Source organism: Platalea leucorodia, assembly GCF_965183815.1.
Source record: "Platalea leucorodia genome assembly, chromosome: 3".
Lineage (NCBI taxonomy): Eukaryota > Metazoa > Chordata > Aves > Pelecaniformes > Threskiornithidae > Platalea > Platalea leucorodia.
The window spans coordinates 19,615,723-19,631,442 of NC_138825.1; the positions used below are offsets into that span (position 1 = coordinate 19,615,723).

At 44.0% G+C, this 15,720-nt stretch overlaps 1 protein-coding gene across 6 annotated transcripts; it reads left to right on the forward strand.

Moving 5' to 3' along the window:
• Positions 1 to 1,450: 1,450 nt before the first annotated feature.
• YPEL5 (yippee like 5) lies at positions 1,451 to 14,365 on the forward strand. 6 transcript variants are annotated; one of them, XM_082306553.1, is made up of 6 exons: positions 1,451 to 1,548; positions 5,098 to 5,134; positions 5,239 to 5,303; positions 5,481 to 5,632; positions 10,347 to 10,519; positions 12,222 to 14,365. In XM_082306553.1, exons 5-6 carry the CDS (start codon positions 10,379 to 10,381, stop codon positions 12,444 to 12,446), a joined length of 366 nt encoding a protein of 121 aa, XP_082162679.1. In that variant the 5' UTR covers positions 1,451 to 1,548; positions 5,098 to 5,134; positions 5,239 to 5,303; positions 5,481 to 5,632; positions 10,347 to 10,378; the 3' UTR covers positions 12,447 to 14,365. The 6 variants fall into 6 exon arrangements, with proteins under 6 accessions (XP_082162679.1, XP_082162677.1, XP_082162678.1 ...); XM_082306551.1 differs by having other exon boundaries at positions 1,457 to 1,548; positions 4,929 to 5,134; XM_082306552.1 differs by having other exon boundaries at positions 1,457 to 1,548; positions 4,996 to 5,134.
• Positions 14,366 to 15,720: the final 1,355 nt, after the last annotated feature.

Consider the following 15,720-nt stretch of genomic DNA (forward strand, 5'->3'; position numbering starts at 1 on the left):
GCTTCTGTTGTCCCCGTGCCACTAATTAAGAGGCGATTGCTGTCTGACAGACTGCTCCGACGCTTTTCACTTCCTTTGCATGATCTAAAGAGAGGTTGATGACAGGCCAGTGAGAAACGCCAGTGCTCAGCGCTGTTCAGGATCAGGCCAGAGCTGACCATACTGAGGAGATCTGAATTTTTGCAGGGCTGCCCAAAGCAAAGAGCAGTTCTTAACATATGTCGCTGTTGACCCATCACTGACTCTCTGCCCTCACGCAGACGGTGGCGTACCCCTCTACCTAGCCATTTCTAAAGAAAGATTCCACGCAAGAAGACACCAGCTGAAGAACAGCTGGGCATGTAATTATGTGCTGCCTGCCGTACGTTCACAGAGATGTCCCTTTGCCTTTGATGTGAAATGACAGAAGAGTCCTGCCGAGTCATTCCTTCCTGCAGTTACTGCAGCTCCTCTGGTGTTACCACATGGATAGACCCAGGAATCACTGTACGTGAAAAATACGCTTTCTCTAATATGGATGTGATATTATTAGAACAGAAATCCTTAAAATGGCATGGCTTGCCCCATAGGAGAAGGAAAAAACCCACCCCTTTCCATGTCTTTTTCATAACCGACAACTCAAAAGGGGTTTTTCATTGTATTTTGGCCAAGACCATTATTTATTTGACAAGGATGCAATCTATGTGCGAGCACTGAGCCATTAAAACTGGCAGTGAACTGGTAACACTTGCAACCAATGGCCAAGAAGGGCCACAAACACTTTGGCTCTTTCTTCCCTGACCTTTCATCTCCAACGTGGGCAATATTTAAGGTGTCACACAAAGATTTCAACATAAGCTGCCTGAACACTGCGAGCAGTATCAGTCCCAGCTTCGCTGAGGTAGGATGCGGCTAAGGGTCACCTCAGCGCCCTTCCCCGCCGCCAGCCCTCGCAGGGCCTGTGGCACGGCGAAGCTCACTGCCAGGGCAGGCCCAGGCCCGGGGCACGCAGGGGCCTGGGGAGGACAGCAGACCTGCAGACGGGACCCCCCTGCCTCCCAGCCAGGCCGACGGCAGCGCGCTCCCGGGGCACGGGGAGGCCTGCGCCGCACGCCCGGCGTGGCTCCGGCTGCCGGCTCCCGCAGCGAGAAGCGGGCGCCTCTGACGGGGCTCCTGACAGGGCTGCGAGGGGAGGGGGCCTGGGAGGCAGATGGGGGAGCGGAGGGCAGCGGGGTCGGGGCGGCGGCTGACGGGCGCCTGGGAGAGGGGACTCGGCGGGCGGGCAAGGGCTGGGCGCTGCCGCCCGGCCCCCGCTCCCCGCCGCCCGCAGCCGGGGCGCTGAGGGCCGCCGGGACCCGGCGCCGTCCCGCCGGGCGCGGCCGGGAGGCGATCGGGGGCGGGGCGGGCCGTGAGGCGGCGGGGGCGGAGCCTCGGCGGCGGTGATTGACGTGCGGCGGGGGCGGGGCCGCGAGGGGGCGGAGCCGCGCGGCCGAGCCGGAGCGTCGGGGCTGTGGAGGGCGGGGGGAAGACACCGGGCACGGAGCCGCCGCCGCCGCTCCCCTGCGCCAGGTAACCGGGCGGGGGGCCGCGCCGCGCCCCGCGCTGCTCGGGGAGGCCGGGGCGGGCTGCCGGCGGCTGGGGAGGGAGGTGGCGGCCGCCGCTCCGGGCCGCGGCGGTGTGTCTCTCGGGCCGCGGCGGGGCCCCGGACGATCCGCTCCGGCCCGGCGGCGGGGAGGGGGGCAGCGCCGGCCCTGCCTGCCCCGCTGCGGCCCGGTGCCGCGACAAAGCACCGGCCTTCCCCCACACCGTCCCCTCCTCCGTCAGCGTCTCCCAGCGCCGCCCAGCCTTCCTGCCCGGCCCTCCGCCCAGGGCCGGCACCGAGCACCCCCCTCCCCGCCGCGGCCACAACTTCCTCCCCCGGCCCCGCACCGCCGCCGGCTCCCCTCCCCGGCGGGGCGGCGGCAACTTTTCGGGCCGGTTCCTGGGCGGGGGAGCGAGGAACCGTGCCCGGGCCCCTCCGCCGCGTCGTGTCCCCCACCCGCGCACGGCCGGCGGGGAGCGGGGGTGGCGGGGCCGCCCGGGGAGCGGTGGTCGGCCCGGGCGCCCCTCACGGCGGCGGCGGCGGCGGGGCCTCCCGTCAGCTGTTTCCTCCTGTTTGTTGTCAAGTTGCCTGCGCTGCCGGCAGCGCCCGGCGGCGGCGCCGGGGGCCGAGCCGGCGGCGGTTGGCTGCGCGCGCCCCCGTGACGGCGCTCAGCTGGGGCCCGCCCCCGCGCGGGGCTTTGTGTGGAGCGGCGGCGGCGCGAGGCGGGGGGGGGCAACGGCCGCGGCGCGCGCGGCCCCACCGCGCACGCGTGGGCTGGGGGGTGGGGATGGCCGCCCCCCCCGCCCCCGCTTTCCCCCTCAGCGTGACAGCGGGGAGCGGGTCACGCAGGCCGGCGCCGCCGTGCGGGGCTCCGCGGGGGTCAGCCCCCCCCCCCCCCGCCCTGCCGTTAGCGCGGGTCTGGCGGCGGCAGCGGTGGGTAGCAGCGCCGCCCGACGCACCTCCCTTCTCCCTCCCCGAGGAGAAGGTGCTGCTTGTTCGCCGCTCCTCGCAGGCTTTACTCATCGCCGGAGCGGCCCCGGGTAAACCCCGTGTCCCCGCCTGGTCGGTGGCTCTTCCACGGGAAGCCCGTTGTCAGAAATGGAGCGGTGGTTCTTTCCTTACCGAGGCGCTCACCGCTCTTTTCGGCAGCGAGCCGGCTCCGCCTGTCAGCTCCTCGGTTGGATTTTGCCTGTGAAAGTATAGATTCCCAGGGAACCGAAATATTTGGCAAGCGCTTTTTCGCTCTGGAAAAGGTTCTAGTCAAAGCAAAAAGGAATGCAAAGACCGTCATCTGTCTCTTCGCTTCTTACTCGGTGTACGCACCTCAGCTGTACTGTGCGAGCAGATACAGATTAGATTAATCCAGCATGCTTACCTAACAGTAAAGGCTGTGCTTTGGTCTAGTACAGTGATAGAATTGAGTAAATAATTTATCTTCTTTAAACAATAAGCGTGGTGTTAGGGTTAGATTGAAGGAATAACAAAGCAAGTACACCAGTCTCATAAGAGAAACACAGGGCATGGCTCTTCTCAAAGTGGTAGGTGTCGCAGAGCAACTCTTGATGTCAACAGCTAATGATGATAGATTAACTATTAGCATAATTAATGTTTGTGACTGACGGCAGAAAGTGAGGGAACTTGCTCCGTGGCTGTAAAGATTCCCTCGCGCAGCTGGTTCAGCTATATATATAGCTGTATATATAACTGTATAACAGCTCTGTATAATCCTGTCACGTATGGTCTCGTTCCGGATAGCTGAATTCAAATAATGTTTGTGACAAACGAAACTGTCCATTTTTAAGTGTTACTCTCTTTTTCTAATGTTAGTCTTTAGAAATATTATTTGGAGGCTTCCATCATCTGCTACTTTCACTTCTGTAATTGTGGAAGTACTTAACTTACAGAATGCAGACCTAACTGTTCATATATAGATTTTAATAATAATGACGAGTGAGTTTCAGATGTGGCTGCCAAGTGTGTGAGGGCAAAAGAAATTGCACCTCAAAGCCCAGCAGAGATGACAAAAACATATGAGATTTGTTACTTGTCATCTGACAGACTGAGAGTTGTACACATGCACACAAATAAATATAAATATATATATATGGCATTCCCTCTGCTGGTAGTCGTTGCAAGCTTCAAGTACTGTTGTCCAAGCTAGGTCATTGGTTCATGTTTGTTTACTATCATTTGACCTATGTTGAAATCTTGAGTTGCTCAGCTCTTGCTGAAATACGTAATTCCCTTAAGCAAGATTTAACTTAAAAATATCTTGTTAAATGTATAGAGGAAACACCCGCACCCTGTGGACCTTTGGTAGCAAGGCTGTCTTTAATTTTGGAGCCTTTACCTACATTTAGGAGTTTTCCTAGTTGATATGAGAATTTCTTGGTGTGAGGCACTAAGCATATTGGCAGCCTCTCTGCCAGTGGATGTAGTTTGTATGGAAGTTTGGATTATCATTGTCTTTTCACCATTTCTTTAAAGTTCATTTATTTGACGCCCCCTCCCCCCGCCCCATGACTCATGAAAAAAGTGGTGTCTCCGGGGGAAGACTTGTATCACTTCAGCACTAAAATTAATGAAACAAACAAAAAAAATCTGAATTAGTTTAGCTTTCTGAAAGTTGCAGAATGGATTAATAGGCAAAAGTTGTCTTATCTGCTGAGTTAGTATAAGAATTAATTAGTATAAGAATAAATTTATTACAAAACCAGGAAATACAGCTTTCTTAAAAACACTTGAGGAATTAAGGGGAAGGGAAAGGGGAGACAGGAAGGGAAGGGGAAAAAGGAAGGGAAAAAGAAACAAGGAGCCAGGAATAGTTGCTGCTTTTGGACTCTGTGTATTAGTGGGAAAGAAAATTAATGTGAGTCTGATACCATTTGTCAACCAATACTTCAATATGTTAGCTAGCAAGAGTATTGTGAGGGTGTAAGTTACAGCGTGGGAGATGCCGAGATATGGGGGCTGTATTAGAAACAAGCACCCGTCTGTATGGCTCTGCTCTCTGTAAACTTGAAACAAACTACCCTGTATTGCTGCATACACCGATACAATGTTATGTTAACATATTTAAATACCAGTATCCTCATGCGAAGCTTTCATCTTACCTGGAAATAAAGCCAGTCTGCAATAGAAAATTATGCTACTGTAACTTACAGTAGAAAATTAAGACTAGCGTAACTTGCACAAGTGCAGTTTCATCCTGCAAGGCACCCTGTTCTAGGCGGGTGCTGTGCACTGCATCTGGGCACAGCTTTTGTTACTTGGCCAAAGCCTCTTCAGTCGTTTGACTGTATTAACTTCCTTGTACAGTTTGCTACAGTAGCTGAATGGTTCTAATGAGCGTAGCATACTGTTCCAGCTCACTTTCTTCCTTCACGTTTGGCTACGTGTGGTGCTTTCTGATAACAAATTTTGCGTGTGGGCAGAGGCCAGAGGCAGGGCCCTGCTTACTTCAACAGTCACAGAAGTCAGTGGCAGATGGCTGAATCTCAGACCTCCTAAGAGACTGACCACGTGTGTATTTTCAGATGCACCACCACTTGTGAGCAGCAGAAACCTGGGAAGGTAAAGAGCAAGTTTTATTTTCTTTGCTTACCCAGTGATTCTTTGATGTGTAGTCTTGTGTAGCTGTGCTAAGTGTTCTTTTTCCTCTTTTGTCCATCTCTAAGATGAGAAGAGGAAGCCTAAGCCTGGTTCCTGAGATGTGAAGATGAAGTCTAAGCCTGGTTCCAGAGTAAGTACATCCTGAGAATGTTTTACTCTGCCTAGGGGAATGCACAGTCCTTTTTCAGGGGGGAGAGAGTGCTCGTTGGCTCACCATACAAAGGAAAATGTTTTTTGTCAGTGAAATGGTGAAAGAGAGGCTGTCATAGTTTTTTATCCTTTAACTAGCAGCTGTTTTCTGTTGTAGATCTGAGATGCAGTAGATGGTGCTGAAGCAACACTGAGGCTCCTGAAATATCCACAGTCCAGTGTGTATATAGAAAGTGCCTGCTGGCTCTCCCAAACATTGACGGTCCTGTGTCTGCAAGAGACGCACTCTGGGACAAGAAAACACTGACTGTTAGTTTAAAAAATGTTAATAAATAATTCTTTGTGTTACTTTTTTGTTCTTTATTGCTTGCGAAGGTAGGCAGATTAGATAGCACGAATACCAACCAAGTAGTGCTTCAGGTGGTTTCAGCTCTGTGCAGATAGTGGTCACGTTTAAGCTGTTGAATGTCAGCTCTTTGACAGCTGTTGCTCAGTGTTGCCAAAATGAACACTGAAAGACAGGTGGAAATTTGGGAGCACGCTGCTCTAGGAATACGTATTACAGCACACAGCCACAGTGCTTGTGTTTCCCGTCTGTCCATGCACTCACTGGGAGAAGCATGCAGGCAGGAAATGTTTCACAGTGTGACTAAGAAGTTGTATCAAGCTTTGTACTGTCAAAACAATGCACTGTGAGCAAGCCTTACTAGCTAGGTAATACGAGCTAGCATTGGCTGTTCTGCTCAAGGTCCTCTCAAGAATGCAGGTCGATAGCGGTAGTCAGGGTGCCAACAAATGACGCAGTGGCATCTGCTCTCAGTTCATAAAAGTACCTCTTTGAACTGTGTAGATTTGACAAGTGGTAGATACTTTGTATCCCATTAGTGAAAGTAGAAGAGTCTTGCCTTTTTTGCATTGGCACCATTAATTTAATATTACGACTTGTGTTTGGTAATTTGCATGAGGGCAGGATCGCTAGGACTTCATCACTGACACATATCCAACAAAGAATGCTTAGCTGATGTTCAAGATGAAATCATGGGCCAAAAAAATCTGTTTTTTCCTCAGCCTTTGGTTTTGTGAATAACCTAAATTCCTGTCCACTGCTTCTGAAAATTCCGCTAGTAGCGTGATGGAATTGGTGTGATACGGTAGTGTCATTTTGTGGGGTTGTGAACAGCAATAGGGAACTTGACTGGCACTCTGAACCAATGGAAGTTATTTTCACTATTTCCAAGTATAGAGAGTGGATGAATGGGTAAATGCACTTAGTGCATTTTCCTCCCCCTAATTGGAGGATCTTAAGCTTTAGAAATGCTTTAATGTTTCACAATTCTTTGGCTTTTCTTCATTTAAGAGAGCCCTCCCACTGCCTATAAAAGCTGCCTATAAGTGGCTTTTTTCAGACCATTTATGTATGTGTGAACATAAATAGACGCCCACACCTTTTACATGGGAAGTAAAAACTATAGGAAAAAAATTGCACAGTTATCTTGGGTGACTTTGTACACACCGTTTCTGTATATGAGGGATATGAGCCTGAGAGCAATGGAAAATTGCTTTCCCTTAGTCTGTTGTGCTTCGTTTTTTCCAGCGTACAATGAGTATACCCTACAGGATTCAGGATCCCTGCATAAGGAGAGAACAATCTTTATCCACAGCAAGTACCTTCTGAATTGGTCTTAGAAGTGAATACTATGTTTTTAGCTTGAAATTAACTTCTCTATTTTATGTGAGAGGAAAAAGCAAGAGTTCCTTGTTAGCTTATTTAGAAAACTCATGATCAACTGCAGCATTTGAAGGCTGCCTTACTAGCAGTCATTTTGCAACTTCTTTCAATTTTTTACTACTGTGAGCAGTAACACAAAGACTAATGTACGGTGACTAGTTTTATAACACTTCAGGTTGACCCTTATGGGTTCATTGAAATCCTGTAGCAATCAAAACCAAGAGCTAATGATAGTTGTAGGCTGCTACCTGCTTTGACTGAAATCTACCAGGGGGCAGTTAAGTGTAGAGGTTATTTTAAACGTTAGACATTCTAGTAGGATTACATTATTTTAGCAGTTTCTTAAAAAAACAGAATCTAATCTGATTTGACTCTTATAATGCAGATTGTCGAATTTCATTTTTTTTAAATGTGTATTTATTTATTTCAAGAATACATGTTTTCTTATGCACTATATTCTGAAGAAAATTGTTCCAGTACCAGCTAGCGTATTAGATTCTGCTGTAACTTTAGTCTGAATTCTCACAGCCTTGTGCTACCATCAAATGAATCTCACTTTGTCTTTCTGTTGGAACCCAGGTCTCACTGGGAGTTTCTTTCTCATTTAGAGACCTGGTGAGGTTACTTTCAGCTTTTTGGGGTGATATAAGTAATTGAAGATTTTAGGCCTTGTATAACTAGGCAGGTTTTTCAGCCTTAAGTCTTTGAACATATTTCTTCATGCGTTTATTTTAATGTTCAGTATCTTCAGGACTCAACACTTCAATCCATGCATAATGCCGTATCCAGAAGTAATACATTTGTATGTTGCTTTGACTTCTAACTTGCTTGTAAGAATTACACTTGCGCTCTCTTCTGAAGTATTTAAATTTTGTTTTTAATGACTCTGGGTTATTGCTTTTCTGGGGGCAGTAACATGAATTATGGTTTTAGATAGGTGATGTGTTTGCATTTTATGTGTTCATATGCATGTCATTTTGAAAAACATGCTTTGCAAGGTTAGTCTGTGTAATGGATCTGTTCTTGTCACTTACCAAGCCTAGTGTTTGTGTTGCTCTTGGTAAAAGAGAGAGATGGTTTTGGATTTGTTCTATGTTAGCTTCTAAAAATACTGACAGGGTAAGCATTATGTTTACCCTGAAAGAAATACCCCTTTGGAACTTATGATAGGTTAATTGTTTTTAATCCACAATACAATCAACACAAAAATAACATTATCCAAAATTAGTAAGAATGACACATGGAGCTATGCTGAGTGCCTTATGGGCATATCTGTCACAATTGCTTTTATTGCTTGTATTTGTGGTTTCTTCTGGTTGGAGACTTTGACTGATACCTGTTTATTCACACTTATAGTCTGTTGATTTTCCTTCATGCTGTCACTATTCACATTTTAGTTTTTTCTTTTGCCCTCGCTTGCTAGGAAAGATAAAGGCATATTAGAAAGGTATAATGCTTAGAGAAATTGAAGGAAAATGCTTCCTGTATTTTGAGTGGAGTCACAAGGAGTCACACCCCTACACTCAGCTAAGTCTTTGAAATATTTTTGTGAAACTCAAGACCTGTTTTATTTATCCTTTTAAGAAGAGAAATGAGTATTATATCACCTCTAAGGGAAAGAGTCTTTGAATTTTTATGTATCCTTCAGATGGGATACAGAAGACGAACAGTGATTTCAAAAATCTGAATGTAAGGAACTTGAGCTAAAATCACTCTGTTCAATACTAGGAATGCTCTTTATTACCACACATTGTAAGAAAACAAAGTGGTGAAATAAAGCACTTGGAAAAAAAATCATGATGTCAGTGACTTATGATTTTTACGTGTAAAAATGTTATTTTAAGTTTTGTGTCTGCAGGTGCCTGTTTTAGTCCATCTGCATTGTGCATGTCAGAGTAAGCTTTAAGAAACTGGTCCCCTAAAACTTGAAATGGGTTTAATTTAGATATTTGTGCTTCTTAAAGGCATTTGACATAGAATATTCAACTTGAGGAGCACAAAATTTGATTAATTTCTCTATGAAGGGCACACTGTCTCCTGCTCTGAAAAGTAAAACCCCCACAACTTTAATATTGCAGTGTGTCAGATTTATTTTGCATTGCTCAGCATGAAAAAAGCAGAGACAATACTCTTTTCTGATTCCACATCTGAAGCATAAATGGAGGTATATTTAACTTGTTCAACTATAGATGTTTAGTCATAAAACTTTTCTGCAGTTGAAATGGAAATAACATCATTTAATTCCTTTGTCATGGTATCTCATCCTTCGTGATTTAAGTTTTCAGCTGTCTGATATGTTCTGTGCCTACTCGCTAGTTAACTTTGAGTAATTTATGTTAGTTGGTGTAACTTTGGTGAGATAGATACTTTAATTTTTCCAAGCAGTGAAGAGGTTTATTTATCAGGTACTGCAGATGTGCTGCTATAAACTTTCTAAGCTCTCTTTTTCTGCTAATTGGAGTTGCTCAGGTATTTTAGCGATGATGCTTTGGAAATAGCTTGGGTAAATGACACAGTATTTTGTATTTAGATTAGACAGCTTTAAACATTTGTATATAAAGCTGTCTGGTGTAAAGCCTGGGTGGATTGTTTATTATGTGAAGTAGCATCCAAACCTTTCTTATATTGCTATGCATACGAAACAAGTAGTGTCAAGTCAAATACAGTAGCCCAGTCTGCTATACTGGAAGACTAAAGCATCCTGGATGGTGGCGTTGTGTGGTTGCATGTCATAAATTGTGCAAAGCTGAGGGGAAGTGACAAAATAAATATATATTTAAAAAAGGGGGGATGACTTGGGAAAATTAAACTATAATTGTCTTGGTGACTCAATGTACTTCTCAGTGCTTCATTTCCCGGTGCTGACTAAGATGGGTGAGTTGTTGGGAATATACTGGAATGGAATTTCAGTATTGTATTAAAGCAGAAAAGAAAATAGGAAAGAAGTGGAAGCTTTTTAATTTAAGAACTGTAGGATCCAGTAGCGGTCTGCAAATGTCTGAACTGTATTTTAAAGGTTTCAGTTCATGTTTTGCTCATTTAATGTAACTAGTTTGTATCGAGGTGTGTCATCTTGTTGGCGAGATGGTCACTTTGGGAAAGAACTTGTCTTGACGAGAAAGGATGAATGCAGTCTATAAATTCAGTAATTCATCTATGAAAGAAAGAATGTCTGCGATCATTAGCTGAATTGGTTTGCAGAATATTCTGCCATATATAATGGGGTGTTTGGGGTTTTATTTTTTTTGCTGCAATGCTTTTTTTACATGTATACGATCTTCCTTTTGCTTTCAGGTCTTGAGTATAAACTTACGTAAGTTCTAAAAATGGGAAGAATTTTTCTGGATCATATTGGTGGCACTCGCCTGTTCTCCTGTGCAAACTGCGACACGATTCTGACCAATCGTTCTGAGCTCATCTCCACTCGTTTTACAGGGGCCACAGGAAGAGCCTTTCTTTTTAACAAGGTTGGTAAGAAGCTGAGGGGGAACCACTGTTTGCTTTTGAAAAATGACTTTATGGGATATGAATCTGTCAACAAAACTAAAAGTCTTTTTGGCTAAAGTCTTGTGTAATTACTGGGTTTTTTGGGGTTTTTTTTGTTTTTTTTTAATTTCATTCTATTCAACTGTCTTTGAAGTCAAATTAGGCATTCACTATTGATGGCAAGGTATCTAAATTAGTTTATCTGCAATGCTAAAAGACTATAAAGAGGATTGTGTATATAGAGGCGTCATGCCAAAATGCATGGAGTTTTAACTTCGGAGACCTCTGTAATATGAACCACAAATTCACTGTGAGAGTATCTTTTGTCTGTCAAAGAGTTTCAAAGGCCTTTGCACTTTTACTCAGTTAAAAAACAAAAAAAAGGTCTAGATAGTATTCTGTTTAATTTCTAAAACGCAGTTAAGCTAACAATAGTTCGGCAACTTTAGGTAACCACAGTCTCTTTTACAGGCAATATTACTCTCGTTTAGTTTAATATTTTTTTATTGATCAAATTTGATTTAATTCAACAGATTGCAATATGGAAGTCATAACTCTGAGTGAATTGTAGCATTATTTATTAACCCTTCCATATAGACTTGTCCATTAGAGTCATTGAAAAAACAGCAATCGTCCTTTGCTTTCTCACAGAGTTCCTGGTCATGTAATCATTGGTGTGCTTTGGTTTGGGTTTTTTCTTGAAAGGCATTTGGTCATTGGCAGAGTTGATAGAGGCATCAGTAATGTCTTCACTTAACTGTGCTTGGCCTTGGGATTTCTGGTATGCTGAATCCTGTCAGTAATATTTATATGTAAGTGTTAGGCTGCAGAACTATAAGAGAGCTGTGCATCTGATTTCTCTCTCATCCAATAAACACTGGATCCTGGGGTTCAAATTTTTCTTGCATTACACAGTGGAGTTTAATCACAGAAGTTTGATTTTTACATTTCTGCAGTCAGAAGCCTTACATCTGAAGCAGAGAGAGCAAGCACAGTCAGGTGGAAAGTTGAGAAAGCAGTGCAGCCCCATCTTTTAGAACCCTACCGCGTATTAGCAGTTTGGATGTAGTTCTGACATCAACTTCGCAACGAATTATGCATCCTGGTTCTGTGGTGTTGCTGCCCAAGCAAGTTAAAAATATATTTTAAACTGCCAAGATAGCACACAAAAAAAGGCGAATGTATAATGCCTACGTTCTCAGCCACCGAGGCTTCCTTTTTCTTAGATGATTATTTCCAAAGCACCCCAAGATTTTTAAAGAAGTAAGTCTTTTAATATTTTGGTTCTGATTTCTGGGATTAAGTGATCACATCAGTTGCTAGAAATGGGTTACATATATTACAAGTGGATTAACATCAATTAGTTCACAAGCTGTTCACCAGGAATTTCTCACTCAAAGTTCAACATGGTACTCTGCACTCTTGTACACTTGTGATAGCATTTGATGTCTCTCAGTTAGACAGTGAGGGTTATACATCCCCGTGAAGCACATCTTTAAAGTGTTACTTCTCAAGCAGGAGATTTTCAAGGGCTGTTGACTTATTACACTGCAGTTTTTAGTTCATGTGCAGTGCCGCAGGCTCTTTACTTTTAAAATGTTGATAGTCACGCACATTGTTACCAAGCTTTGCTCTAGGCAGACTAATCCTTTCTATTCCCTATCCCCTGTATATTTGTATCAGGTGGTAAATCTGCAATACAGTGAAGTTCAGGATCGGGTCATGCTCACTGGCCGCCACATGGTTCGAGACGTGAGCTGCAAGAACTGCAACAGCAAACTGGGTTGGATCTATGAATTTGCCACTGAAGACAGCCAGCGCTACAAGGAAGGCCGTGTTATCCTGGAAAGAGCATTGGTCCGAGAGAGTGAAGGATTTGAGGAGCATGTTCCATCCGACAATTCCTGAAGAGACTTGCGTCTCTTCGCAGGTTCTCTTCAATTGAAACTCAAAAATAATAAAATCAACAAAAAAATCTGCTTACATACACTGTCACCTTAGCATCAGAGTCGGATTCATGGACTACAGAGTGGGAAAGATTGTGAGAGTATTTCAGATGGAACCTTCCTTTCTTTATTCCTTTTATATTTTACTTTCCCTCCAGCAGCTGTTTGTAGAAAGAATGTTGTGCAGATGCTGTAACTTTTTCTCTCTTGCATTTACATCTGTTAGATTTGAAATTGTATCTACAGATACAACGGGCTAAAAGGAAAATATTTGGGGGATTTGTCTTTTGTTAGAGAGAAATCAATGAGTTTTTTTTAGTTTGCACAAACTGATGTCAGCATAAAGTTATTTTAAAACTACAGATGTTTTTTTAAAAAGTATATTCCAATTTTTGGCTTTAGTTTTTAGTTTTGTTTTTTTTTTTACCCGGTCTTTTCACTTGATTTGCTAGCTAAAGTAAAGAGATCCGAATTTGTGCCGAGTGCTAAAGGTTCAGTGTTGGTACAGCTTGGGCTGGCCCTTGTGCCATATTCTTGTTGAGGTTGATTGGTAGCACAGAGCCCATTATTTCTTGTCGTTCTTGACCCAAAGATGTCACCATTCCTTGTTTATTTGTGAAGTCCCATTCACCATGTAAACTGGTGTTGATTGGAAACTATTCTTGAAATAGGGCAAAACTGCTTGGCTTTTTTTAATTTTAACTGATGTAACTTATAAGCATAGTAATAATATAAAATAATAGTTGTCTGTTTAGTCTTGCGTTGCTTACGAATCAGAAGCTGTGTTTGTAATGATAGGGATCCATTGAGAAACTACTGTTTCAGTAGTAGTTTTTTTTTTCGTTTCTCTACTAATCTCATTAAATAGACAGGCAATTGCAAATCTTAATTCTTCTTCAAGTAGCTTTCTTTAAACCCAGAATGTCCTATGTTAAACACAGCTGCTGCGTAAAAGGAGAAGATTGCCAGCATGTTTGTTCATGCCTAGTTATGCAATCTGCATCTCTTGAAAAGATTAACTTAAACAGCTTGTTTTCAAATGCTGCTTCTGGTGTCAAAACCTTTATCTTTCAACTTTGTTGAACCTTTTCATTGTGATGTTATGTTTTTATCTTTCTGGGCAGCAGTACATGTCAGCCTAGTAGTAACTAGTGACTTGGATTCCTGCTTTCTTCTTGTAGAGGTCAGCTCTGTTTAAAAAAATGATCTTGCTTGCCTTTTTAGCAAAAATGCTCTTCATTAACTTAACTCAAGGGTGCCCAAACACTTTCATTGTGTCTTAAGCCATAAGTTAAGATCTCAAGGGCTGAAATTAATTTGAATGTTAGATATGTATAATTCCTTATCAAAGATACAAGTTTATTTCTTTTCTTATTGGATAAATTGTGGTCAACGTGAAATAAGTTACCCACAGACGTACAAGAGGGGAAAAAAAAAAAAAACCACCCAACCAAACAGATCTGGGCGCTGACCTTTCAGAATAACTTTTCTTCACTAGCCACAGCTCCATATCTGAAACTAAAATGTGGAGGGTGACTATGCAGAGTATTCTTCTTAATTTTTTTGGTTGCCAAGTGGCAATTTGGACACCCCTGACTTGAATCTACTGCCTATTTCATGTCAAAGTAGCTTTATGATAGAATTGTCACATAGAAAGAAAACAGAGTAGATTACATACCAGAGCTGTGCTTGAATCAAGCTGCTTAAACAATAGTGTACTTGTGCCTCAAATGAATCAGTTTTTGCACTGAGTACAGTAGTACCCCATTATCTTGTACTTCTGTCCTTCACAGACCCTAAAAGCCCCATTAGCATGGTTCTCTGCAGTACTATTCTTGTACTTCTGACATTACAGTACAATAAAGTATGTTTTGTCCTGAACTGATGTTTGCCGTTCTTTTTGAGTAATTTTCGTGGAGTCTGTCACCTGAATGACATACCCTGTCTTCCATTCCCTACATGGAGTAAACCATCGCATTTCCACAGCACAGGGACAAGCTGTTGATGAGCATCTCTCTGAATAGGTGGCAAAAGAGTGTACTGTAGATTTTGGAAGGTGCTAAGTAAAGCTCCATGCATACCACTTGGGTACTTGAAAGCCTTCCATTTACTCCTGTTAAAGAGAAAATAAAAACAGGAAATTGCTCATTTAATGGAATTCTGGGTGCCAAACGTCTTTCCCTGTCTTTGGAGAGACAGCAAGCTAAGCAAAACTCCAGCTTCTGCAAGAAATGTGAAGTTTTAGCTTCTGAAATGGCTTGGGAATTGAGGAATTGGGAATTGGTATATCTGGAATTCTGTGACCTTTTTTCTTTGCCTGCAAATATTAGGGAGAAGCCTTCTGCTAGCAGCTGGTCAACTTGAGAGCTGCAGCTGAAGAACTGAGGTGAAAGGATCATTCTGTTGGTGCAATGGAGCCTGAGGGGCTTAAGACCTCTTCATTTTGGCAGAATGTTAGACTGTGAGATGTTAAAGATTACTTTCCCCAAAGTCTATGATTTGAAAACCACCGTTGCAGTGAATTCATTAAAAGCCTATGAGGCTTAAGCAAGCCCACTGCAGCTTTAAAACAGTAGACTTCGGATTGCTTTTTTAACCTACAGGCTGTTCCCTCCCGTATCACCTTGGTGGCTCTGTGGGAGAGTTTAGCCTCATAAATTTTGACTGCTCCTCCTTGAGACGCTTTGTGTGTGAATACAGATAACTTATCTGTAGGGAACAAGACGATTGGTTACGCTACTGCTAGCGACAGAGGAGACGTTGCTATTTGGTGTTAAATGTTATTTTGTAGTAGCGCAGTAGCCTTGGATTCCCAACCAAGGCACGGCTGGCACAGCAAAACGTGCCACCACAGCGAACTTGTGCCTGACGTGTGGTGGCGTGCCTACGCTGCCCTAGGCAAGGAAGGCAGCAAGGAGATCACAGTGCACAACGGACTCCGCTGTGGTTTATGGAGACCCCAGAATTTGTGCTCTTGGGCTGCAGCTTGGGCTAGCAGTGGTGCTGTGACTTTTGCCCAACATTAGCTGTATCAGAGTTTGTTACCTGCACTATGATTTCATCCTGTCGTTGCAGCGTAGGTGTACCCGAAAGTGAAGTACTTCATTAAAGCTCCTGACTACCATTTCAGCAAAACACAGTTTTGGGAAGATGAAAATATTGGATGGTGTGTTTGTGGATTGAAGAAGCATTTTAATTATGCTTTCTACGGATGTTCAAAAGAACTTTTGAAATGG

Bases quoted from the DNA above. Each gene is read 5' to 3' on its own strand.
- YPEL5 (XM_082306553.1), top strand. From the start codon at position 10,379: ATGGGAAGAATTTTTCTGGATCATATTGGTGGCACTCGCCTGTTCTCC. The intron at 10,520-12,221 runs GTTGGTAAGAAG...TATTTGTATCAG, and splicing joins GAGCCTTTCTTTTTAACAAG to GTGGTAAATCTGCAATACAG.